General features: G+C 38.6%; 1 protein-coding gene across 4 annotated transcripts in view; it reads left to right on the top strand.

The window, feature by feature from the left end:
* ATG10 (autophagy related 10) overlaps positions 1-26,261 on the top strand; it is an 80,533-nt gene that overhangs the window by 51,565 nt on the left and 2,707 nt on the right. For all 4 annotated transcript variants that reach the window (XM_052777469.1, XM_052777471.1, XM_052777470.1 and 1 more), the window contains exons 4-5: positions 182-305; positions 7,993-8,090. In XM_052777469.1, coding sequence (XP_052633429.1) covers positions 182-305; positions 7,993-8,090 — 222 coding nt within the window. The remainder of the gene's footprint in view (positions 1-181; positions 306-7,992; positions 8,091-26,261) is intronic.

Below are 26,261 nucleotides of genomic sequence, written 5' to 3'. Positions count from 1 at the left end.
ATTTTCTTGCTAGTATTGAAAAATTCCTTTGGGAATTTAAATGAGTAGTGCTGTGAAAGGGGTGATTGCCGTTATTTCTGTTCTTTATATATATTGAATTTATTACAATAGTAGTAATTACTTTTCCCTTGATACAAATACAAAAGTCAATGTATTACTGTGTTCGTGTTTGTTGTTTTAGGAGTCTTTGGATGATATTCAAGAAGCTGGAGTTTGTGCGACAGAAGTGATTCGCTATGAATATCATGTCTTGTACTCCAGCAGCTACCGAGTACCTGTGCTTTATTTTAGGGCATGCTTTTTAGGTAAGACCAATCTTCTATTAGACAAAGGCCAGAGTAAAAATATGTTGGATGCAATAGATGTTAAAAACACAGATTTTGTATTAAATTGAGGAGCAGAGTAATGATTATATGTAATAACAAAGTAAGAGATGAAGCTGTTCACCAGTAAATTTTGTAATACTCACGACACAGAGCTTCAGGAGCCTGGAGTAGCTGATATCATCTTAGCCTGAAGGAGGCTGATCTTTGGCTCCTGGCATCTTGCCTGTGGTTGACTAAAACTGCTGGTCATTTTTCTTGTTCTTTTCTTTAAGTGAATACAAAAACTTAAAGCTGCAAGTTTGAATTTGGCTGCAAAAGAAGTGGACATAATTACAGTGCTTCAGCAGAACTGTGTCTTTCTCTGGAGCCTGAATTTGAGCCACAAGGCTGGGGTCTAAATGTACCTTTAAAAGTGTATGCTGTTTTCTATTTAAATTTTTCTGCTTAAAAAAAAAAATAATACCAATAAGGTATTGCCTTTTTCTATCTGTTAAAACTGGCTCTTGAAACACTAACTGATCTTCTTTCCTCCCTAAAATGTACATCTTGTTACCCATTACTGAATTGCTATAGCCACTGTGATTTCACTCACCATCCTGTCAGGAAGGAAGGAGGAACACACAGCCTCCCTCCAAGGCTGCTGTTAGTGTCACTTATTTAATCAGCAACCATAGAGTGATCACGCTGCAGCACTGGATGTGCTCTGTTCCTTTCTGCCCGAAGACTGTGTACCTAGGGCGGAGGGATTGAAATCTTCTAGTCATTTCATTCAGTCTCCTGTATGGTAGCATCAGCATCTTCTGTGTTTTGAATGATCTCCTAACTTTATCTAGATAAAGATGTCTGAATGTTGCCAGTGATATCTTTTCCTTTTTAATTAAAAAGTAGCTTAAGCTGCTTTGAATGTGTTTGGTAGATTTAATCACTCTCTGCCTTATATTGTTTAATGGTTTCTAATTTTGCAGTGTTAGCATTTTAAAAGGCACTTTAGATTTAAAATTGAAGAACAAATTCTCATAGACTCCCTGGTGGAAAGATTTTAGTCTGAGGTGCAGTTTCAGGAATGGATAATTTGGGGTAAATTTTCAAACTGGGACATGGGGAATTGGGGACATTGCTCTGCCTTTACCACCAACAGAACTCATCTGCACACATACTGCTGCAAATACATTTCTAGAATTATTACAAGCATTTACAAATGTGCAATGTTTTGCCTTTAAACTTATTGTGCAGACAGGAAGATAAAGAAAGTTTTGCTGGAAGAGACAGATTAACCTATTTGTGGTCCTGAAAAATGTCATCATCTTGGTTTTAGCTGAATTAATTGTGCACTGTCTCTACAGAAGAGGATGGAGACACTGCAGGTAGAGGAAATAGGACACTATTTCTACTGTACTGTACTTTCATATAATTAGTATTCACCATAAGCAGTTAATCACCAGAGAAGAGCTCCCAGAGACAAAACAAGTTGTTTAGCTTGTCAGCATCAGGGAATCGGAGGTGTTGAAACATGACTCCTTATAGCTGGAAGTGGATATTACAGAAGCTAGTGGATGATCTAATGCACAATCATAGTATTATGTGCCAACAGCTCCCCTTTCAGTACAAAACTGTAATTGTTCCTGCAAGTACAATTATGTTTTAAAACATTTCTGGGGAACCTTTCACAATGGAAAACAAGGACTTTTTAAAGATAATTTCTAAAGTCACCTGGGTTTTCTTCAGCATTTAACGTTCTCTTTTAACATTTAACGTTCTCTGACTCTTGAAGAGAGAAGGATACAAAATGCTGGCAATAGTGCTTTTCCTATAATGTTTTGAGCTAGTATTCTCTGATCATACTTACGGATAGCTTACTTTTGAAAATGAAAAATTCTGTCATCCCTGCAAGTTATTTGCCCGCCTGTGCCATGCTGTCTGAAGGTCCCAACGTGGGTTTTTCAGGAACATGCAGATGACACTCACTCACAATCACTTGGGATATCTGTGCAAAGTATCTTTTGTCTTGTCCTGAACCTGGTATGAGGAAAACTCTAGGTAATGCCCTGAGATTTTTTTCCTTTGAGGTAATAGTCTTCATGTGATAGGCTCCTCACCTTGTTTCTCAGACAACTAATAATATTCACTGCATTCCTCATCTGAAATAATCAGGGAAGAATCTTCTGAGACCTACATCAATTTCCCAGTCTAAATGCCTGCCATTACTTGTAGATAAAGTAACAGAATCAGTTCCTCACAAGTCTCTTGTGAGTTGTTCATGGTTTCCCTTGAATCCTGTCCATACTGATCCTCGTGTTAATTAGAGCTTTTTGCAGGAGCTGAAGGTGAGCTATAATCCTTTCAGTGTTTCCACAGCCCTGCCCCGTCTTGCCTTTCCCAGCAGCAGGGCACAGAGTTTGAATTCAAAACTCTGCTTCTTCTCTGGCAGTATGTTAAGTGGCCATTACACCTCGAGGCCTGCCTAGGAAATAATAATTCTTCTGTTCAACCTGACTAAGTAGTTTTGCTTGTTTTGCAATATTCACTTCCTCACTTTGTATGTTATAATAGCAACTGGTGCCAGCCTGTCCATATCTGTGCTCTTCCAAATAGAATCCCTAAAAACTTTTCTAGAACAATTAAATCCTGCCTTTTTCCCATCGTATGTGAGTCCAGTTTTCATTGACTTGGTCTCTCACAGTCCCTTCTAGGAAAAAGGCTTCCAATAGAGTTTCTGGGAAGATTTTCCTGTCATCTTCAGTATGGTTGGCATATTCAGGAGCTTGTGTCAGTGAGGACATCCAGTTTTCAATCCTCTCTGCTAGCAATTGTGCTCAGACATTACAGATCAGTTCTTCCTGCAGAAGGGCAAAAGTTGCATTGTATCCTTATCCTTGCTGCTGTCTAAATTGGATGAAATAACTTATTTTCTGGAATTCATCTTTAGACCTCTTTTTTTGGTGAGGCGAAGTTTGATATGTAAGGTAGTGCAAGGTAAGGGGTTGAAATTTTAATTGCAACAGACCTAAACCACTTTGAGAGACAGCTAAACTTTTTGGTAGTCTCTGGGTATAGATTTACAGGGAAGATCTTGTTCTGTGCAAGGGCAAATCCTTCAGCTGAAAATAACGATTAAGTGTGATGACTGTCTGGAAAGATGTTTGGGAACATTATAGGATACAAGAAGGTATTTTTAGGCTACGTATATATACATGTAAGAAACATTTTTCACTACCTCATGGTACTTCCCATGTGGCATATATTCCTAAATTCAGACCTACTGAAGTCCCAGTCTGTGTCAGGAGCTCAAGGCAGTGGTCCTCAGTACCTCAGAGTCTCAGAGAACTAGGTGTCATTTCTCCAAAATCAGTCTCAGGCATGCCATACCTTTTGGAAATGGGAGCTATTCTTTCTTTCTCTGGCTTCTGAGACTACCAAATAGGTAGCTGAAGAAATGCGTGAACCCCTGCTGATATCTGATGTCAGCAATTAGCCCTCCTAGAGACAGATGGTATAGGCAATTAGCCTTCCCATTCAATGCTGGCATCAGCCAGATGGGCTGGGCTAGGTCCAGTAAGCTTTCTTTAATCGGCAGAGTGTTTTCCCCTTTTCTTAGTCTTTGTGATGTCAAGGAACTTCGGTCTTTTCCTGAACTGTCGTTGTCTGAAGCCATATATTCAAAAACCTCTTGCACTGACAATGAGGTAGCAGCAACATAATCACAGGTGGACACAGGCATCATTCAGGAATCACCCTGCACGTTAAGAAAATAATGGCTTGTCTCACACTTCTGTCTTATTTTTCCTACAAAGGTAGAGGAAGAATCATGAATGCTGGCTAAGCTCTGGAAAGAAAGGGCAGAATAGGAGTCAATAAGGACTGCAGCCTAACTCCTCTAGGAAAGAGAGAAGGAATGGGATTTTCAAGTTGACCTGCTCAAAATATGTCTGACTCTCTGACATACAGATAGATCCCTGCCAATAAAAACCATGCTAATCAGTGGTTAGAGAGAGTGAGCTTGTAAGATAATGTAACTTCCTCCAACCCTGAAGGCATGACTTTCTGTATTCTTAACCATACTGGGCCTGACTGATGCACTTTCCAGAATTCAGACTTACTGCCTGAACTCAAAAGCATGTAACCACTATGTCCTTTCTCAGAAAGATAGCTCCTCCTAAGACCATGTCCCATATGAACTGGTTTTATTGTGGCTTTGGACATAAGTAAAATAGAATAATTTGTATAATCAGATATTCTCCTAAGCTGTTAGGGTGTTTTTTCTTTTGTGGCAATGGTTTCTTAAAAGTATTTCTTTGGAAAGTATGCCAGAATGAAGCCTCAAAACAATTTGTGCACCATTTCACCAAAAGTGTCAAATAACCTTTAATTGGAAATCTAAGAATTTATTAAAAGCCCTCAGTAAACATCAAGAAAACAGAATACATAAATGAGTTAACCCCAAATGGACCATCAAGAAGCTTTTCTCAGAAAAGTTTGTTATAGTCTAGACAGTTTAAATAATAAAAATCTGAGTGTGTGCTAGAAAGGCTGTAGTTGTTCTTGCCTGTTAAGGCAGATGAACTGGTTGATTCGAGCCCATAGTTAATTAATGGCAGAGACAGAACCTATGCTTAGGAGTTCTTGACTTCTATCCTTTATCTCCTTTCTCTTAACAAAAATCTTAGTTGGTTACTTCCCAGGCTTTTTTGGCCTTCTTGCTGGGTAGATGTCAAGTTTATTGTCTCAGAGTCTGCATTTTGCAGACCCTGGGTTAGTATTGATGAGCTGATGATGTGTTGCCTGCCAGATTTGTGGCATTATGGGCATGGAGCTTCAGACAAAGGTACAGTAAATCTGGCATGACCCACAAGCAGCTGTTGCTGTGTGGTGTACATTTCCTTTCACCCTCTGTAATTATTTAATGAGGTGAATTATACAAAACGTACATATAACCACAAACTCTCACTTCTGTCTGCATACCCACTCCCAGCTAGACTTGGGACAAGCTGCAAGCACCTCAGCAGCTGTGTCATCATGGGTGGATGATGAGTAAATGTATTGCTGGGTGAATCTGAAGCCTCTACCTTCCTCTCCTGCCACTTCTCTTGACTTGATGCTGCTGTAGCCTTCTTTTTCTGGCTCAACTTTTTGAGTTCAGCTCCATCACAGGAAAGAATGAGACAAGAAGCAGAGAGGCTGCTTGGCTCAGCAGGTGCCACAGTGGCCCCTTGTTGCTAGCAGCAACAATTACAGACTGCTCTGTCAGCCCAGCTGGATATTTGAGGTCTCAGTGGGTAGCAAGAATGTGTAACAGGGGCTGCTAAACATGTGAATGCTGGCAGCCCTAGAAAAAGGGGTCCAAAAATGCCCGAAGAATACAGATGTGTGTTTTGTGCAAATCTGGGAGCTTGCGAATAAAATGGATTCACTTATATTATCCTAAGCAGATGACCAAAGTCACACAAACTGAGGATTTTTAAAACATGCTTCCAGCCAGATTACCTGAAATGGGTTTTATCGTCCACACTTATCTTCTGACACTGAAACAGGAACAAAACCAAAACAGACTGCAAAAGCTCCAAACTCTTTCTTCTTCTTCCCCAGATGCTTTCTAACAAACAGTCCTTCTATGAGTCGTTTTAAGATCTTGGTGTATTTGGTTTTTTGTTTGTTTTTTTGTTTTTTTTTAATGGAGAGAGAAAACACCAGGCTTTCAGGTATTCATCCCACAAAAGAGGATGGGGAAACTTTCCATCCACCCTGTCTCTTTTTGCAAGGGTCCTGCAGTTCCCAGCTACGTAGCTGAACCTCACATCCATTTTAAGTATTGATAACTTACTCTTTCCTGCTGCATCTGGCCTCCCATCTAGAAAACTGAGCTAGTCAGTTAAATAAGAATTTACAGGAACACAATACTTGGGAGCGTGTATGAAAGTTTACTCAGTTTAAAAAACACACTTAATTCAAACTCATTTAAAGCTTAGTGAAATATATTAAAATAGTGCAGAAGATTAAAAATGTAGGAAAATTTAAGTCCAAGCATATTTCAGTATATAAGTGCATAATCAGAATGCCTAGATCAATTTTTTGTTCCTGTGTGAAACACTGCAATTACTCTATATTAACTATTGAAGTATTTTACTGTCTGTGACCTCACTCCGATGTGAAGTGAAACTTTCAGTTTGGATATTTTTGTATTTTTGTCTGAAATGAAAATAGTTCTATACTGAAATATGATTGAAGATATAGTGCTTCTCATACATGAAGTAATAAAATCCATGAGGTAAAGACAAAACTCAATTTTAACTGTAATATGATTAATGGTTCAGTAATATTTGATCATTTCTGGCAATGAGATTAACAGTTAGAGTCAGAGTAATCCATTCCATGTGTACGATCTGAATTTGCTCAAGTGTTATTATAAAAACTCACAGATACAAAGAAGGGTGTACAGAACAAAATCTAGAGTGGCAAATCAAATTTTGCATTAGAATGTGCGTTGTTCTAAATTTTACGTTTGGACTTTCTCTGGATTCTCTTTGCAGGTTGAATAGAAAACAGAAAATTGCAAGTATGCATGGCATCTCGTATTACCTGCACACAGATGATCTGAGCATAAATACATCCTTCTTAAGTTAACTTAGGCTCTTGTAACAAATTTTTTAGTCAGTGTTAGACCATCTCCAGCACAGCGCTGGTATCTACCATCATAAGACAGAGGGCATGATGGTCTGACAAGTCTCACGCTCATAAGGATGGCAGAGTATAGCTAGTTAATATGCTGTTACACCCTCAGATACTTTATGTGCTACATGCTTCTGCTATATGGTGCTTATATAAGATCAGACGTTGGTGCTTTTTGATAAATATGTGTGGAAAATAAGATAAAACAGAGGCTGTAGGCAGCTGGTTTTAACTTATATCTAAACATGGCATTGAAATGTTAATTGGGTGAATAAATCTTGTTCATTTTACAGACATGAAAATGTCAGTAGAATAAAACTATTTATCACAGGGTAATGTTTTCTGACAGCTAATAAATGCCAAGATGAATCTACTTATTGAAAGTATATAAAAATATTCTATTGCTGTTTGTCAAAAACAAATATTCAGGAAAAATTAACATGCTTATTTTCTAAGTGGTTGACACTAATATCTTGGCATAATTCTAACATCACTAAAAACCTGATGCAACAATGCCATATAAATGCAGCTCAAGAAAAAATTGTGGGCATGTGGGTTACCAAAATGCAGTAAACTTTTGTTTGCAGAATTTTGTTCCTTAGATGTTTTCTACTCTCTCACTATGAATTGTGTGTATTTATGTGAGATAACTGTTTATGATACTGTTTTGTGCTTTTAAATTTATCTTACCCAAGCAGTGTTTTACAAAATTAGTGTAACTTCACACCTTACAACCAGAACAGTAAGTTGTTACTCTCAGGTGACAGAGAAGAAGGGTGAACAGGGAATTTAGGGTAGTTTTATATGCACCTTCAGTCAGGATTTGAACAACGCTGTTTTGGAGTTATGGGGCTGGAAGGGGCTCAGTCACATTTTGCTGTTATTTTTTCCATCATCTTCCAGATAATCAGTATTTTCAGATTTACTTTTGCTATTCTGTATTCAAGATATATCATGCTTAAGAGCTTTGACTGTGAGTGGTTGTTTCCTCCCCTCCGCCCAGATGGAAGACCTTTAACTCTGGATGAAATATGGAAAAGTGTTCATGCATGCTACCAGGCTCGTCTGCTGGAGGGGCCCTGGGACACTATTACACAGCAGGTGAGAAACCACTGGTCCTTTACAAAATTGATGAATGCAATATATGCCTGAATCCTCAATGGCGTTATTCCCCTCTTGGACACATGTAAAATATATAAAAGTCTAACTGAGGTTGTGCTGAGCCAGTTACCAACAATAGTTTCAGTCCTGGATTTTGAAGGTTATAGAGGTGTTCACCATGTAAGACTTAATGTGAAGTATCTCTCATTTAAAATACTTTTCCAAAGCCAATCCTGAAAACTTCAGGCAGTTTCTGAGTAATCATGGATTTGGGTAGATACAAAAGTAGACTTATTTATGTAAGTAAAATATATTAATGTAACATTTCACAGATTGTCTATTAATCAAATTACCAAAAAAGACTGTGTAATTTTCAATTTTAAATAGACTTGCAATCCTTAGGATTGAAGGATAGAAAATTGGTCTCTCAGTCAAATAATAAGTTATTGCCGACTAATGTCCTTAAGAATCAGTAGTTAATGAATGCCGTGTTTTACAAGAGGAAGCAGATTAGTAAACTGTGATATCACTGCCTTCTTTTAAAGCTATTCAAATCACTTTTATTTAAAGTGGTTTTAAAATCACCAGATCATTTCAGCAACCGTTCCCAGACTTGTCATGATGGCTCTCTTGAAAACAGTTAAACTTGTTCAAGGAAGAGTGAGATGTTCAGAGCTGAGTCAGTTTCTCTGGTTTCTTCCCTCAGCCCCAGGCCTCCATGGTAAGTTTGGACAAAGAATGGAAACTCTAGGTGTGAATTTTTTATCATCAGACAAAGCTACTAATGTGTCCTTTCTTCCTTCCCTTTCCTTCCTTCACTTTCTGATTTTAGTTGTTTCCAGGTACACAGGTCTCTTACCACAGCAGCTGGCACAACAGGGATGTAACCTCAGCTGAGTTCTACAGGTGTTTCCTTAATTCAACTAATACAATTTAATTACAGGATGCCTATTTGTAGATGGTACTCATTCATGGCATCGCAAGCAGCATTCATGTTTTTGCAGCCATGGACTATTATTTATATTATAATAGCTCCCTGAGAACCTAACGAGCATTGGTTTTCTGATGTTTGCTATGCATGTCTGAATTCCAGTTGTGAGTTTGCAGATACTTGTAATACACGCTTTTACATAAAGTATTAATTACCTGACTTCTCTACTGCAGAATGAAGATGAGAAAATTAGTTTTAATAAAATAATGTAATATGGTAGCAGATAACTGATTTCCTGCACAAGAAAGTATTGCAGTTCAGATTTTTCAGTAAAGTTTTGTGATTTATAGCTGAAGTTTCAGATGTGTAGCTGAATCATGACTGTTTCTGCATAGAGAGGCAGAGGATTTAATTAGCTTTGTCTTCACTGCATCCACCTTCTTGCATTCGTAGTAGACAGAGACCAGTAACCTTGTGGTAAGATGGTAGGTATCCTTTAGGGCTGACATCTCTGGTATTTCCCAGCTAAGCTGTTCTGGCTTGTGGGTAGTTTATATTCCCACCTGCAAAAATGTACGGGAGAATCTGCTATGTGCACTTGAGAGTTGGTATGCCTTCTCTACGCTTACTGTGGCCTGAAGCCATGTTCAAGCTCCTCTGTAGAAAGCACAGTCTCTTTCTATTCATCTGCAGAGCACTGCAAGAACCTACAGCTCTGTATAGGTAATAAATCATAATGCAGTACTACTGAGAATAAAGCATAAACAATATGTTTGGAATGTGTAAAATCAGAGTGGTGGAAGCCAAAAGGAAAACCAGGTCACTCCCACCCAGGGATTATTTTTGCCTCTTAAGGAACAGTAAAGTAAAACTGTCCTGCATCTCATAACTAGAGATGTGTGTGAGATACATGCACACAAAGGCTTGCAGAAACAGGTTTTATGGGTGGTGAAATGTGTGGAGTGCTGAACCTGTTGTCTCTGTGACACGTCTCCAGAGGCGGTTCAGCCAATGTGAGTCCAGTGACAAAGATGTAAGGAAAAACATTTTGGAGAAATTAGCGAAGTTATAGCAGCAAAATACTATTGAACATAACATCAAGGTGACTATCCATTAAATAAGGAGATTACAAACTAAGTAAACTGTTTATCCTAGAGTAATATAGACTGTGCCTCAGGCTGATAGCACAATAGTGGAACTGCTGGCAGGCAGCAGAAGCCAGAGAAGTTAAGATCCTCGAGCAATCCCACTACATAATTTGGAATTACTTCACTTTTTTTTCTACACCATTTGTATGTACACCTTCTCCCTGAAGACTGTGTACCTGTGGCTCAAGGCCGTTGAATTCCACTGACTTCAGTGAGGTTAGCCTGCTTTACATCAGTATTGGACTTGGTCCAAAGGCCTCAGCTGCATCCGTGGATTGAAAATGTACTTTCCCACATGGCTGCGAGAGAGAGCCTCCGGGAAAGCAGCTTTAAGAAGAGGTCTACAGTTTTAATTTGAGATGAAAGCAGAAAGGCACCAGTCAGTGAGGGTGCATTTGCTTATGGTCATTCAGTCAAGTGATGAGAAGACAAAGGAATGCATGGTTTGTGGAAGTGTACATCTCTGCAGCTGAATCAGAGCAGAGGAAAGCACCAGTACAATTAGCAGTGTCAACACTATTGTATTTTCAGTGGCAGCAACCATTGGTGCAACAAACACTTCCCCTTGTAAACTGAGGGATGCATATGCCAGTCCAAACATAAAACAGCAGTAAAAATCAGAGTGTTCTCAAAGGAATTATGAAAGATAATAAAAACATACTGTAAGCACTAGCCTGCAAGCCTCAGATCAAAGCAAGAGTTAGGTCTACAAGAAAAAGAGTGTTTTTCCCCCTCAAATGAATCAGGGTTCTGAATTGAAACACAGAGTTTTCTCTTCATTTTCTGCTTTTCTGCTGACGCATTTTGTTATGTGGGTTAGGCTTTGCCTGCAGGGACACAGATTGTATAATGCAAGTCATTGGGCAAACTCACCGAATCAAGCTTGAACTCAGTACACATGGATAGCAGAAGGAAAAGCTTTAGGATTTTGCTCCAAACCAGATACAAATTTTAAATTCTACAAGCAATCCACCATTGGAAAGAAAAATTGAATTTAGCACTGTCCATGCATAATGTTACTTAACTTTTAACTAGCTGCTGATTTTGCACTTTGATTCAATAGTTGGAAGTTTAGGAAAAGGAAGTCATACTGCCTTTTTTTCTCCCAAATCCAGGATATTACACTAATCATTTGGGACTTATATTCCATGTATTTTATGAAATGTGGGTGCCATGCCTGTGCACATTTTTGATACAACTATATTTTGGCTTATACTCTCTATGGTAAAATATATCTATGATCAGGAACTGAGACATTGCTTAAGCTGCAAAGAATTGCCAAAACCAAATTTTAGGTAAAATTTGAACTTTTTTAGTTACTTCTGATTATTGTGGAAAGTCATGCGCATTTTCAGAGAAAGCATCTTCAAATGTTTTTACTGACTAGATGATTTTTTCTTGCAAAAAGCAGAAGTCAACTGGTTACCTTCTCATAAGTAAATTAACATGATAAGGTTGCGTAGTATTTTATAATGATAATTGATAAATGGTGATGATTTAATTGCACTTCCTCTAGTAATAACCTTAAAATGCTCAAATGAAGTTCCTATGATTGGCTTTCTTCTGAGTTAAATCTCCCTGGAGTCTTCAGTCATCCCTTTTCTACATCCGGCGATAACTTGCTTTAGCTGTTTTAAATAATACAAATCAATTATAACACACAGCTGTTTAACAAAAGTTCTAAATGTTGCTACAGGTCTCTGTGGGTATTTCCTGATGGCTTATAATGACATCAATTTAGCACACCTGGTAAGATCTGTGTGTGAGCTGGAAGTAGCTTAATTCTGCAATGACAGGAAAATTAAAGAGTATTTATGGATTACTGTTGCATTTCAGAACCGTTGCCAACGGTGATTTTAGCTTCTTTTTGGAAAGAGTCAGAAATGGAATTGCAGACATTGCATGCCTGTGTCCTGAATAGTTTATTTGTAACTTGGCGAGTGCTTTTGAGGATATCCTGTATTAGTTACTTCTCTCTACACATTCTACACAAAAGAATGTCTCTTCACCTTTTCAAATTAATGGATGCTAGAAATGTACTCTTTACAAGAAGCTCCCTTCCAAGTTTTTGTAGCTTTTCCTGAACTGCAGACAGAGCCTTCCTCAGTTGGATTTTGCTGTTCAGCTTGACTTAGGATGGAATCACAGCCCTGCACTCCCCATACCACCATGCTGGGTAACCTTCTGGGCTCCTCAGGCAGCCAGCCCTGGTGTTTTTCCTGACTGCATTGCTTTTTAAAAGTACTTACTAAGCCAGTTATATATCAGCCTTAAAAGCAAATAAGAGATCTAGATGTTTGGAAAAGAGCAGGGGGAGAAAAAGACATGTATGTCAGACTGAGAGAAGTTGCAAATAGGATGAATGTGAAAATAACACTAAGGGTCCTGGAGAGATTTCAATTAATAGTGGAAAACAAAGACAAGACACATTCTCCAAAAACTTGGGCAAATGTATCCAGCTAAAAGAAAGTTACAGTAAATGGGAAGAGAAGTCTAGACAAAAGAGTGATGAAGTAAGTCATTGTGGTAATGGATGGCGGCAAGAGAGATAGATATTTCTCTCACATATACTCTGATATTCATCGGAGAAGTCCAGTACAGTTTTAGGTAAGTACATAGTGGCATTGTGTAAAACAGCTCAAACATAATGGTCCTTCTTTGTGTAATTGAACAGCGGATCCACCACATTAGTATCCAGGTATAATATACCAGAGGCATAGTTAAGTTGGCAGCAGTCCAAAAGTGCCATGGTCAAATGCTAAATGATGAGGCAATTTGAAAAGAAAAAAACCCACAAGAGTAGGAAAAAGGTTCACAAACAAAGAACAGAGAGTAGAGAATAGAATTGAAACAAAGGGGGAGAAATCTTCCTGATTATAAAGGTGAACATATTTTACCACATGGTAGTGCATGATTTAACAACCAGGAATTTAAAAAAACAGGATAACTAAAGTTTAGGTAATCTGTAAAGGCTACATTTTACCTTTTATCATTTTGGAAATCTCTCCCAACGTGACTGGGAGATGTGAAGCAGCAGAAGTTAACTATATGGTTATAGCCAGAACTTCTGTCTTCAGACTACATGGTATTAGGTCCTTGCTGCAGAAGTTGGAAATACAGAGCCCATAAGTACCTGAGAATATAAAATTTTTTCCTCTAATGTTTAGAAGCCTGCTTTTCAAAATTATGGCCTGGTCATCATGAAGATTTAAGAGCATAACTTCACTAAATACTATATACACACTTCCATATAAGCTATATGCATTATTGCATACAGCAGTAAAGCTGCTTTGAAAATTTTAATGTATGTCTAATGGCCAAAATTTCAAATAATAATTGAACTATTTAAAAATACAAATAAAAAATATGAACAGAGATGCTCAGCTGTCTTACTGATCCATGTTTACATTTTTTCCAGCTATAAGATAACTGATGGTCTATGAAAAGTTGCTGAGATGACAGTCTACAAGACTGAAGCCCTTTTTTGTTAGAATGGGTATGGGATAGGCATTGGCAGTGCATGAATTTTCATCCTGCTGTGGCTAAGTGCTTCAAACCTATTTTGAAGTACCTGCATCAAGGACCAAGACAATAGTGTAGTCTCCACATCCCTTTGAGTGATTGGTTTCTCCAGAGAGTGTGACCTGGTACTGGATTGGTGATGTATACAGTCACCTATTAGAAGATAAACTGAGACCCATATATTTTCCAGGCACCTTCTGAAAGTTGTTTAAAAACAGTAAAATATTTACTGGATTGGAAAATGAGTGAATGCACTGCTCATTTTTCATCCTTTCTTTGCCCTGATGGGTATTTGTAAAAATGTGTACAAAGTCGAACAACTTCAACGGGGGAAAGTAAAGCATTCCTGCCTCAGAATACCATGTAGGTCAATGGTGAACTGCTCTCCTAGGAAGTTAAGAGATTTACTCTAAATCAAGCAGAAAAGAAATTTCAGTCTAGGTCTCTTGTGTCTCAGGTGAGTTCTCTACTTGCTTGTAGAGTAAAGGGAGGTATAACTGCCTACTCGTCTTTCTTTTTGATGTGGTTTGTGCGAGACCTGCTTTGGTAGGCATGCTGCATGAATGCCTACGGGCCACCTGCATTGCTGTCACAGACATACTCTGGGACTCATATCGGGGCATAGGCTATAAACTAATCATCTTTTCAAGATGCAGTTGTTTATGCACATGCTCAGTGACAGAAATGTGGGGTTTTTTTCCTGTGGGGAGAGACAAGACTCTGAGAAACATGCATTTGTAAGGCTGCAATGAAACTGAGTCATAACTTAATGAATTTTAGATACAAGCCCTTGAACATATGTGCCCAAGTCCATTTTTGATTCTTGTCACTTGTGCAAGTCCATGTCTTAGTTATTTTTTTCCTGTGTGGAAGCAAACTAGCAAGATAATTTTAAAACCTGATGGATGAACCTGATCACAGTCAGTACCAAGTACCACCAAAAATTTTGTTTTTAACTGTGTTGTTGTCATAAAGCCTGACCTTCCCCTGAGAAAACAGTGTCATGTACACAATCAAGTATATGTGCTAAGGCTTAATTAATGCTTAGTGAGGTTGGAATGTAAAATCAAACATCCAAGGATAGAAATCAAATGGCATTATTACAGGAGGCTCAACAGTTGAAAAACTGCCCAGTAAAACAAGAATGAAACTAATCTGTGAGTCAGGCCTCTGAAGGATTATGGAAGTTGCAGAGCACATGTATCCATACATCCCTCCCCTCCTGCCCTTTTTAACCAAAACTGTTTAGATGCAGTTACTTCTGTTACCAAAATCTGGCATAGAGGTATGTGTGCAGAACATTCCCCCCAGCTGTGGGAGTGGACATGTGTCATGTGTGATACCTTGGTTCTGGATTTGCCAACAATAAATGAGCATTTTGCTTGTTTAGCACTTTGCTGTCTCTCCAGAAAAAGACATTCAGAGCATTCTCATACCAACTGTAAATGTGGCAGTTTGTGAGGACAGTGCAAATCTAAGCCTCAGGATTATATTAACTCAGATCTGCCAGTCTGAAATTCTGCTTCCAGAAGAGTGAAAAAGCCTTCAGGATTCTTAAGAATGAGAAGTTTCTTGTGGTCACATTGATTGTGTTATTCTGTCACTGTGTCTTCTCATAAAACTTTTTCATGAGCCTCTCCTTTGTGGCACTGCAGAAAAGATAAACCTAATGGTCTAACTTAGGAATAGCGATCTCTGCAAATACACATTTCTTCAAAGTTTATTTCTCCTTTAGTGTGTTCCTGCTGTTCTATAACCTTGAATAAATTCTTAAATATGGGAGATCATTGTTGTCTATGTGGTGCTCTATTAAAAGATCCTCCACAGTGCTTCAAGTCTTAGCTTAAAGGCTCACCTTATATAACCCTTAAAATAAAAAGCTGTGGACAGTTGATACCAATGCTAGTCAAGTTAGGACTGAAGGTGATTCTGCTGGTTTCCTTCTGCACTGTTCATGCATTTTCAGGTGCAGACTATTCAACCCTTTTTTGAGTCCTCATCTACAATGAATAAAGCTGTTTCCATTTACTAATAGCACTTCCACTACAAAAATGGATGAGTTAGCAACTCTGTCTCACAAAGAACTGATCATAAGTTTCAGAATAGTCTGTGTCTGTTTTTTTCTCAACATGTATTTCTCAATTTCATTGGAATGAGGTGTTTTTCTTCTGTCATTTGATACTTAGCGGGTAGTAGTATCATCTCTGTTATATGTCCATTCTGTCATACAAAAAGTAGTCAACCAAACTTAAACTACCCAAATAACAGCACAGAACTGCACTATTTCTGTATTAATCCAGAGTCTGCTTTTTTTCAATACGTAGTTAAGAATCTGGAAGATGTATTCTTTATAGTACTTCAATAATCCTGTCCATTACATCACTTAATTTATAACAGTGGTAACAGAAAAATCAATAAACTTTATTTCTAAAATGTCAGGGATGTTAATGGTGTGATTTAAAAAAGCAGAAAGATTCAAAACTCTGAACAAAACACATTGATATAGTGTTGTACAGGCACATCTTGCTGAAACTGTGGTAGGGAGGATTTAAATCATTATGGCTCAGTCATCTTGAAAAATGTGTGTAGGTAGCTATTCTTAGACATACAAATCTTTCTTGCCATATTGTGGGATTTTGCTAAGTGGGGGAGGCTGTATACAGTTATCTTAACAGAAGGTTGCTAAGATCGTTCTTAAATCATTTTGGGTCATATCAACAGTTGCTATGGATCCCCTGCTAATATTTTTGGAAAATTATTAGTACAACTTCCTGAGGAAAGGGTGACTTACCAGTATAGACTGGAAAGCTGTTTCACAGGGGAATGTCTAAGAATGGGAAAGCTGGGTGGGTATCTATTTCCAACTAAAATTTTCTGTGATGTATTGAACTTCTGTAGTTTAAACCAAGTGGTAGTATTGTACAAGCTAGCAAGTAGGTTTTATTTTAAAATTAAGCATTAAACAATAATGTATAGCTACCCTACAGTTTAATCATGCTTTTCCCAGTAAGACTTAATGGACATAAACCTAGTCTGACTAATTTCATAGGAGGAAAAAATAGTGGACTAATACTAAATGATGTAGAATAAATACAGAGGCTTAATGGGTAATTTACATGTAGAGATAATAAGCAGTAGGAGGATCCTGCCAATTTCTGGGTCAGAATTCAGGATAGACTTTCAAGTCTTGGTACTATTGTTACTTGAGTTGATCAGTTACTCTGAAATGAAGATTCAGTAATACTTTCCACGCAGATATGTAATTAATTGAATTAATTACAGTGTAATAGTATTGATTCTCTCGATTCTTTGCTACTTCTGTAGAAAAACTGTTTCAATGCTACACATTGCACTTACAGATAATTTATCTAGCAGTGGCTTTGCTTCCACAGAGCTTCCCAAGCAGAGATTTTGTGGAAGACATTGTAATAGCCTGTTACCTGCCTGGTCTGGCATTTCTCCTTGTAGGCTGAGGTGGGTTGTTCTTCTGTCTTCCCCCTGCCATGATTTCTAACAATTCACTACTGGAATGAAGCTGATTACTGAACATTTCCTCTTACTGAATGTTCTTGTAACAAATTCTAAAATACACAACAACATTGATTGCACAATATGAAAGAAGTGGATATCATATATGACACATTCAGCTCTGTTTGAAAGGCAGCTGGTATGGTCACAAGGCATTGAAAACTTTATAACAATTTCCCTTTTTGTTTTCTGCAGCAAGGGCTTTTGGTCAAGGCCTTTGGCAGATTTTTTTTTTTTTTTAATTAAAAAAGCATTATAAGTGCCATTTAAATGAAAGTTAGGTATCCATGTGAGCAGAAAGCATTTTATACCTAAGCACCTGTGCTCTCAGGTTGTGGAGGCAGATGGTATCAGCAGCTCGAAAGCATTTAGACAAATTCATGAGACCACTTGTGCATAAATGGATGCAAAATTACGAGGCAGGAATGTGTCCTCCATCATCCTTAACAAAGCAGATATGCTGGAGCAGTACAAGGGGATTGAACCACAGAAAGAGGCTAGGCTCATGTTCTCCCCAAATAGCCTTTCCAACTGCTGCTGTTGGAGACAGAATGCATTGCTAGGTGGACCATTGGTCCAATCTAGTCAGGCACTTAAATGTTAAGGCAGTCTGAGGTTCAAAAAAGAAAGTGAACTCATCCAAGGAGATTAATTTACTCCATATAGTCAGAGTTGTATCTGAAGCTGTATACAATTCCAAGGCTCACAAAACCAGCTGAAAGCCCTTGAAGTTGAAAGTCAACCAGAGCCCCTTTTTGGCTCCCCTTTTTGTGTATTGTGTTTCTGACTGCATAGCAGCCTGATTCAAGAATAAGGAGAGAGACCACCCAAAATCCCCTGCGGAGTGGGAGCTATGGCTCCTATAGAAATGGTGGGTTCAAGCTTCCATACGCTGTAGCTCTTCTTTGCTTTCACAAGAGAGGTCGGCATTTCAGTCCTGTGTTGACCGAGACACTGATGTGATCAGAGTCTTTTCTAAACTCCAGATACCAGTTTCATCAAAGCATTTAGCTGCAGTCCTGAGGTGGGAACTTTAGCCTTGCAGGAGACAGTTTCAGTGTCCTTTTGGCGTTTTCTGTTGCCTACCTTTGTCGTGCCAGCATTTGCTGTTCTGGTGGTTGCTAATCCCTGTTCAAACCTCTGACTCTACGATGCTGCATTTAGAGATCCGTAAGTACCTTGGGCAAACTTGTGACAGAACTGACTTTTAGGTAGTACAAAGTTTGTAGCATTATATTGAGTCCATCATTAGGAGAATTACCTTGAATATTGATAGTCCTACTGTGTCTGTGCAAAAACATTTGATATTCTGTTTCAATAGTGATTCAGAGTACTTGGTCCAACAAATGTTATTTCAAATGATAGGTAATACAAGATGCTTTGACTGGAGGAGGAGAGCACAGACATCTGCCGCTATAGGGAGAGATGAGGAACAAAGGAAGTCTTCCCTTGGCCTGAGCTCAAAGTGAGGGTTAAGTCACAGTTCTATGGACACATCATTGCCTCCTTATATTTGATATAGTTAAATTAGTGTTCTGCTGCTCTGCTGCAGCAGAAATTTGCTTTCCATTCATTACCTTGTGGTAATTGTCTGTCTTCTGACTGTTAAAGTTATCAGTCATACTACCTTCTCAATAAACTGTAAAGAGGAGGTAGGAATATATGCCATCACATTTGCTGGCTACAGTGTTTCAAACTCAAAAGTCTTATGAAATCTCTCTTCCCAATATCTTTTTGTCCGGGAATTCCTGGGATTATAAAATGAACCCTTTTGGGGCACATTTGTCAAATGCCACTATGGATTTTTTTTCTTAACTTACCATTTTTTATTCAGGGTAGGAAATCTGTCTCCAGTGTCTTTTCCATACTTCCACAGCTTGTTGGATCTTTCAGTTTTGCACCTTAGATGAATCTCTTAAGAACAGATTTTAAATAGTAATTAATTAAGACTATATGCTACATAACTAAAATGGTGACAACTGAATTAATCTTATTTTGGCAAGCATGGAAGAAGAATCATCTGTTTATTTTCTTAGGAAAATGGCTGAGATGCCATTTCTTGACAATATAACTATGGACCTGCCAATTTTTAACTATAAAGTTTTCTTAAAGAATCCTAAGTGCAAGTTACATGTTTGTGAGAAGTTTAAGCTTTAAAAACAGAGTTTTGTCTGAGCGTCACCTAGTGCTTTGATTCCTCTTGTTCTAAAAATTAATAATTCAAACCTTATTCTATATATATATATAAATGTATAAATATGTAAGTATATATCAGCAGTGTCGGCTGTTCTTGATTAATGTTGTGCTTGTCCTGCATTACCTCTTAGGTATGCCTTTCAATGATCCTGTGTTAGCTATTCAATAGCTTTTCAGAAAATAATAAAATTATAAATTGTAGAAAAGGATCACCACCCCTCAAAACTGGAAACATTCTAGAATCAGGCAGATTTTGGGGATGAAATATGAAATAGGTCTTGGTCATCTAGTTACTATATTATGTATTCTGTAGTATGAAGTATTACAATAATAAGTTAGCTCTGCACAAAAAGCGCATACGCACATCAGGTCTTATGGCAGTCTTCTCTGTTGTTATCATTCTCCTAGTTATAGAAATCACTATATGGAGAACATATTTATCTTTTGAATACACCTTAAATAGGAAGGGCATAAAGATGTAGAGTAAACTAAAGTAAAAATTCTGATTTAAACCCATTTCCATCTGCCACCCTTGAAAACACTTGATTTCTGGCAAACAGGCTTTGTCTGTGACTTGTTACCTTGCACTGTGCATTATACAAGAGAAGTAAAGCTGTCTTCAAAGATAGTGGATAGAGGTATTGTTCCTGTTTTGGATGCACCCTGATAGTTCTGATAGCTTTAAAAATGGAAAAGCGAGATGGATGTTTTTGTGGCATCAAGCTGTAGACATATTCAGCTGTCACATTCAGCAGAATCTGCAGCTGTCAATGTAAGTAGCAATAAGTTAGCAATATAGAATTGATGTGTGCATGGAGCATGGGGGCCAGAGCTCTATCCGAAGGAAAAGACAGTTTTATTGCAAGCTGTAGTCAGGAGGCAGCATTGAGGCTGTGATCAGCCAAGCTTAATGACATTAGCAGGGTTTTAAGCCCTTTACAAAAAGAGCAGTTTGTGCCATGAAGTATTTGTTTCTTCAGAACCTGCATTTCCACCTTTGTGGCCATGATGGATTTGAAACAGCAGGTACAAAGTAGTAGGTGTGGTTCCTCTTAAAGAAATTCTGGCTGCATTAAGTGTCCTCATATGTTTGTGTGGTAGGATCTGCCAAAGCAATTCATTTTCCTTAGAAAAACTTAGCCGTTTGATTAATTGCCTCTCCAGCTTGGACTTCATATTCGATGAAAGGATAGGATCCAGCTTAGTTGGCTGTGTGGGGTTAGTTGTAGTAAAAGTATTAATAAAAACTTGTCACTAAAGTTAGTTGGTATGTCTTTTGAGATAACACGGGGAGCAGATACATAAGGGCAATTGCAATTGCTTGTCTGCAAAGAACTTGAGTGTAAATCAAAATCCCTCTGCAGCATTCTCCTCCAAAAAGAGGTTCAGTAATGACAGAAATTTGCTTTTTTGGTCTCATTTGCACTTCTTTGTCTCATCAGGGTACCTTCAAGTTTTACCTTGCTCAGTACCATTACAGATTTATTTTGATTGTCTAAGAAAATGCAGGAGAACAGTGGTAGTTGCACTTTCATAGTCATTCTTCAGCACCCGTTACAGACAGAAGTAGGTTGTTTCATCTTCAACGGGCTTAGCAGTGGGAGTGCTTCTCTGGGTTTTATGGCAAAGTTATAGAAACTTTCCTCAGTTATATCAGTAGGAGGACTTGGCTTCTGCTTGTAAATTGAAATCAAGGTGACTATAAATATGTTACCTGTCCCAGATAATAAACTGTATCCTATGCCCACTAGGATAAATGGCTTTTTTGGAGTTGATGACTTTTTCTAGGCTTTTTTGGAGTTGATGGCTATTACAGCAAGCACATTTCTTTCAACAGCTGTTTTGCCCTGTCTGAAATTTCTGTGTAACCAATACCAATCCTATTACTAAAACATTATTTTTATGAAATGGCTGCATTAATAGAAATGTTCCAACCTATGTCAGTAGGATAGAGAAGCCCTATACAATTAGTATCCTAACAACAGCTTTATTACTATGATCTACACCTTCTGTCAGGATGATAAAAGTTCCCTGTGTAATTACAGTTCCTTAATGTTGCATCTGCAACATAGTGATTCCATAGTAATAGAGTTTCTGTTGTAGTAATTCCATTATTAGAGGAAAATCTGCTGTGAGGAGAAGGGGAGAGAGAGAAGTTTGCAACATATTTCTTGTGACAGCTGTCCATTACTGGTCCTTGTAAACACGACATGCATATACTCATCTGGCTTCAGTGCTCAGGCTTAAAGTCTCCCTAGCCGTCATTCATGAAAATGTTACTTTTTACAGCCGAACCTGAGCACATGTGTAATTTAAGCATAAAGTAATCCCTTTGACCTCAAGTTCAACACAGTTTAAGTTCCACATGTGCACACTTACTGTTCTGGTTGTGGGACACACAGTCAATCTGAAGAGTGACATTTTATTACTTTCTTTCTGAGTGAGTAGAGTTAGATTTTACTAACAAGTTATTATTGATTTATATAAAAATAAGGAATGAAAAAGAAGATAGACTGAATTCAAGAACATAAAATACTTACAGTATCATAATCTTGAGTGAAGGATTTTTACTTAGGCATTTGTTTCAGTAAGTGTGGTCAAAAATTGGTGAAAAGGGAAGAGCATGCAACTTCTTTATTCACTGCATCACTATTTCTATTTCCCTAAATGGACAAGATTATGGGGGACATGTTTTATTAATCCTGCCTTCTTTTTCTGACCTGATGACTGGGATTGTGAACACTGTTGGGAAAATGTCTGAAAAGAATTAGTCCTGACTGTGGTGTTTGGTGGTAGTATCCTACATGAAAGTTTTGACACCCCTCCATGAATTTATTTTTGCAAAGCAACATCATGCAAACTGGTTCGGGGAAGAGGCAGTTTTGGGCACAAATCCCTTGCACTATCATAAATTGAGAGACCGTAAATGTTATGATGGATGCTTGAAGGCAGTTTAATGTAGCACTGGAGAAAATAGAAGCCACTACTACTGGAAAAGCTCTAGTTATGACAGAGAAAATAAATGGTGCTATTACAGGAGATGTACTGACAACAAAATACCTGCTGGCTGGGGAAGAGAAGAGCAGAGCACTGTACAGATACCTACAGGCAATTACCCGTTACCTGAAGTAATGTTTATTTTTAGTTTAAATCTGACATGGATAGTATTTCCTATACGCACTGCTTGATGACATAATCCAATCTGACGGAAGTTTTAGGCTTAATTATACTTGCACTTAGGAACTACCCAATCTTTGCCACTGCTCAGATTCATGTCTTAACATTTCACTGTACTATAGGCACTGCACAGGAGAGGGGATGAAGTTAGTTTTTTATGTCTTGACTCTTGATGACCCTGTGAGGGACAGTCGAGTTTCATTAGTAAGCGATGACAGGACAGGTGAAGGATGGTTGATCAAGCCTTCACATCCCTGATGGACTTTGTGGGACAAGGCTTTCTTACACCACGTAGGAAACGCTGCTGCTCAACTGAAGTGTTTCCCAGTCCTCCGGGAGCCTGTAGCATTCATTTTTTGTTGTTGCCAAGGGCTCAGGCACACTGTCTAACATAAACCTTGGTGGAAGAGGTTTAAGCTTACCAGTTTAACCTCACAACTGAGGCAGCTCAGCACCTGTGCGTGGGTGGTTATAGTTGCGCAGCTAACGAATACTAAGCTGTTGTGCTGCCAGTGCTCAGTCACATTCAATCTTGTGTAGCATTCTTAAACAAAATTACATTCATTTTCAAACTACCCAATGAAACATTTCACATCTTTCATCCATCTATCTCTTGCATGGTTTTGTGTGGGAGGAGTTGAGGTAACAACTACAGAAATGGGTACAGAACATCCTTACAAGTCTTTCTTGAAGTCACCTAGTAAAGAGGCCTTTCTACAGAAGATAAATGAAGCAACATTTTGAGCTTTCAAATTCAATGGAGCTAGTTGCTGCCTGTAAAAATTTTATTTCCCATGGAAGTTGGGTCAGAGTCAAAGGGATATGCAGATGTATGATAGACTCCAATGTATAGTGCTGTGCAGTGTTATGAATCAGCCTCACAGATAGATAGATACAAGGTCATAGATAGATACAAGAAAATAATGTTGTTGATTTCAGATAAACTGTGTGGCAGCGTACTACTGTCAGAAGAGTTGTGTGCAACCCGCAAATGGGTTCTTGCTGTACAATGCCAGCGAGTAATTATGAGAATTGACTTGAAACTCTCACACATTACTCTCTAAAATGCATGGCTACATGACCGACTGGAAAAAGATTAATTGTAAACTACAAGTCAGAAACCTCTTTTATACTGTTTAAAGTGGGGGTGTGTGTGGTGTGTGCACTAAGTCCCAGTAGGACTTTATATTTTTCATGTAACTGTCTCATGGATCAGGCTAGCTGAAGGCTAGTATTGCTGCCCTAATATTTTACTCAGGGTACATTTCACTGCATGTGGGATAGCATCATTCTACCAGATGACTGCAGCAGGTAGTAAATATGCTCATGAAGCTGATGCAGCACAAACTTTCATTCATTCTCACACCTGATAGTGTTTGAGAAGGACTTGGGATTCATCGTGCTGCAGATGCACAGCCCTCTGTTAGGGCATGCCATACGCAGAAGTGCGAGTTCCCTGCTTTTCCTGACTTCAGAGCTGACCTGCGGGGACTGCCCCCTGCGAGGACAAGATAAACCACCATCTTCAGTTCTGGACTCATCTGTAGTGACTACCAGCAAGGGCACTAAATGGCATTTAGACTGTGTGAAACCTGACAGATACCGCCATTGTAGAGTAGTGAGTTCTAGCTACTGCTAGCCCGGGCCAAATTGGAACTGGTGACCTGGCAGTGAAAAGGCTCTGTAGCCCATTACCAATTCTGAAATCATTCAGGGCTTTGATAACTCTTGCATTTTTATTGGCAGCTGTCTGGTACTTCCTCCTCAGAGCTGCTGTGTCAGTGATTTAACCTTGAGTATACATTAAAGCCTCCTGGGGATGCCATTATATACAGGATTTGGAATTCAGGATTTGACTGAATCACATCTGATGCTCTCAGATCATTTTCCCTGATGCTCAACAGCTCTTCTTCCCTGCCTCGGCCTTTTCCCTTTTTAGAGGCTTCTGCTTAATGGGTCTTGGGTTAGGATTTCTCTTAATCTCTTGTGCTTTTGTGTTTTCCTACCAGTGTGTGACATACTCTTGTCTTTCAGGTTTTGAATAAACAGCATGGCTTTCTTGCAGTTTCATGCTTTTTGTTTAGGGTAAGAAAGATACACGCAGCAAGCTTACTGAAAAATTCTGACTTTGGACACAGCTTTTTCGCGTGACATCATGCCTGTGAACTTTCGGTGCTGAAGGATCTGTGTAATAATGAACTTCAGTTTCCTGGATTAGAGTTAAACCAATAGGTGACAGTGTTCAGTTTTCAAAAATAGCCTGCTAAATGGAAACCAAAGCAACTCTTCTTGAATGTGCAGACCTGCAGCTTTAGTGCATATGCCATTCTCAGAGCCTAGCCAAGGAGCAGCATGAGTTTAACTAAACCCCTGGGTCATTTCATTGTTGCCGTTCAAAATTCTGTGGATTATAGTGAGATTTACACCACCCTGGTACAGCTGTTACTTCAGGATGTGTGTGAAGCAACCCTTGATAATTTGAAGAACAAGGAAACAAGCTAGGAAGGAGGTTTGAATAACCAAGACCAAGCATCCTCAGAGCCTTCATATCAACCCAGAAGCTGATGGCTGGCTCCTGTAGCAAAAACCTCTCCCTTTACATCTGCTGAATCCGGAGGGGAAGAAAGAGCCTTTCTACCTGTTCAGGAAGAATGGAGGAGAGATTGCAGGGTATTTGGAGTGTGAACAGACTTCACCTCTATCACATGTTCATAAGACACAGATTGATGCCAAAAATGATGGGGCCAAGGATGTTACCCTTTTGAAAAACTGAGTAGCAATGCACTCTGCTTTTTCATACGGACATCTAATTGTTAGAGTTTGGGAATTTTTTCAGTGTCACTCTTTCATGTTGTAGGAACAGGAAGGATGAAAAGAAGAAAGGTGTAGAATGTAAAGTTAATAAGCTGTTTTAAAAAATCAAGTCTGGCCTCCACTTGTCCGTCACTGGTGGCTTGCTGAAGCAAGAAGTGCAGGATAGAATCAAATACCAGGTGACAGGAGGCTGGGCATGACTTCAGGCTGAATATTCAGCTTTGGGAATTATCTTCATGCCTTGTGCAGAGTGCTAAATCACTTAAAGCCCAGATTATCTTCTCTGTTCTTTTTGGGAGTGTGTGCTACCTCTTTACGCTCTTTCTTTGTGTAAGGGAGTTGGCTGAAATTGCTGCCCAATCTACTTTTCTTTGCTTAATAGTTTTGTAATTATTCTTAACTATCTTTTTTTTGCTATCTCTGAGGAATACCATTGGCAGAATCTATGTATTTTCTAGAATTATTTGGAGACCTAAGCTGATTTAAACTAGCAGATAGTTAGAAAGGATTTTTAATTCAAACTACCACTTTTTCTCCATGGAAGACAGCATCAGTTCACTTTTACCAACAGCAGATGGTAGCATTCTTGCACAAGTTATCTGTTTGCATTGCAATGTAAAACAAAGCTTTCTGAACATTTTTTTTTGTATGTTCTGAAGCTTCTGGAAGTTTTTAAAAATTGTCTTAGACACAAAATAATTGATCCTCATGAGTACATTTTCAGCGTAAGAACCAAGTGTGCTTCAGCTCTAAGAGACCCTGTTTAATATTTAATAATAAGGAACATGTCCTGTTTGCTGAACATGACAGACAAGGATTTGTTTTTTGTTTCTAGGCAAGGGGTTGGAGAAGGAG

Source organism: Harpia harpyja, chromosome Z, assembly GCF_026419915.1.
Source record: "Harpia harpyja isolate bHarHar1 chromosome Z, bHarHar1 primary haplotype, whole genome shotgun sequence".
NCBI lineage: Eukaryota > Metazoa > Chordata > Aves > Accipitriformes > Accipitridae > Harpia > Harpia harpyja.
The sequence above is the reverse complement of the archived record's forward strand: the minus strand, read 5'-3'. Positions and strand labels throughout refer to the sequence as shown.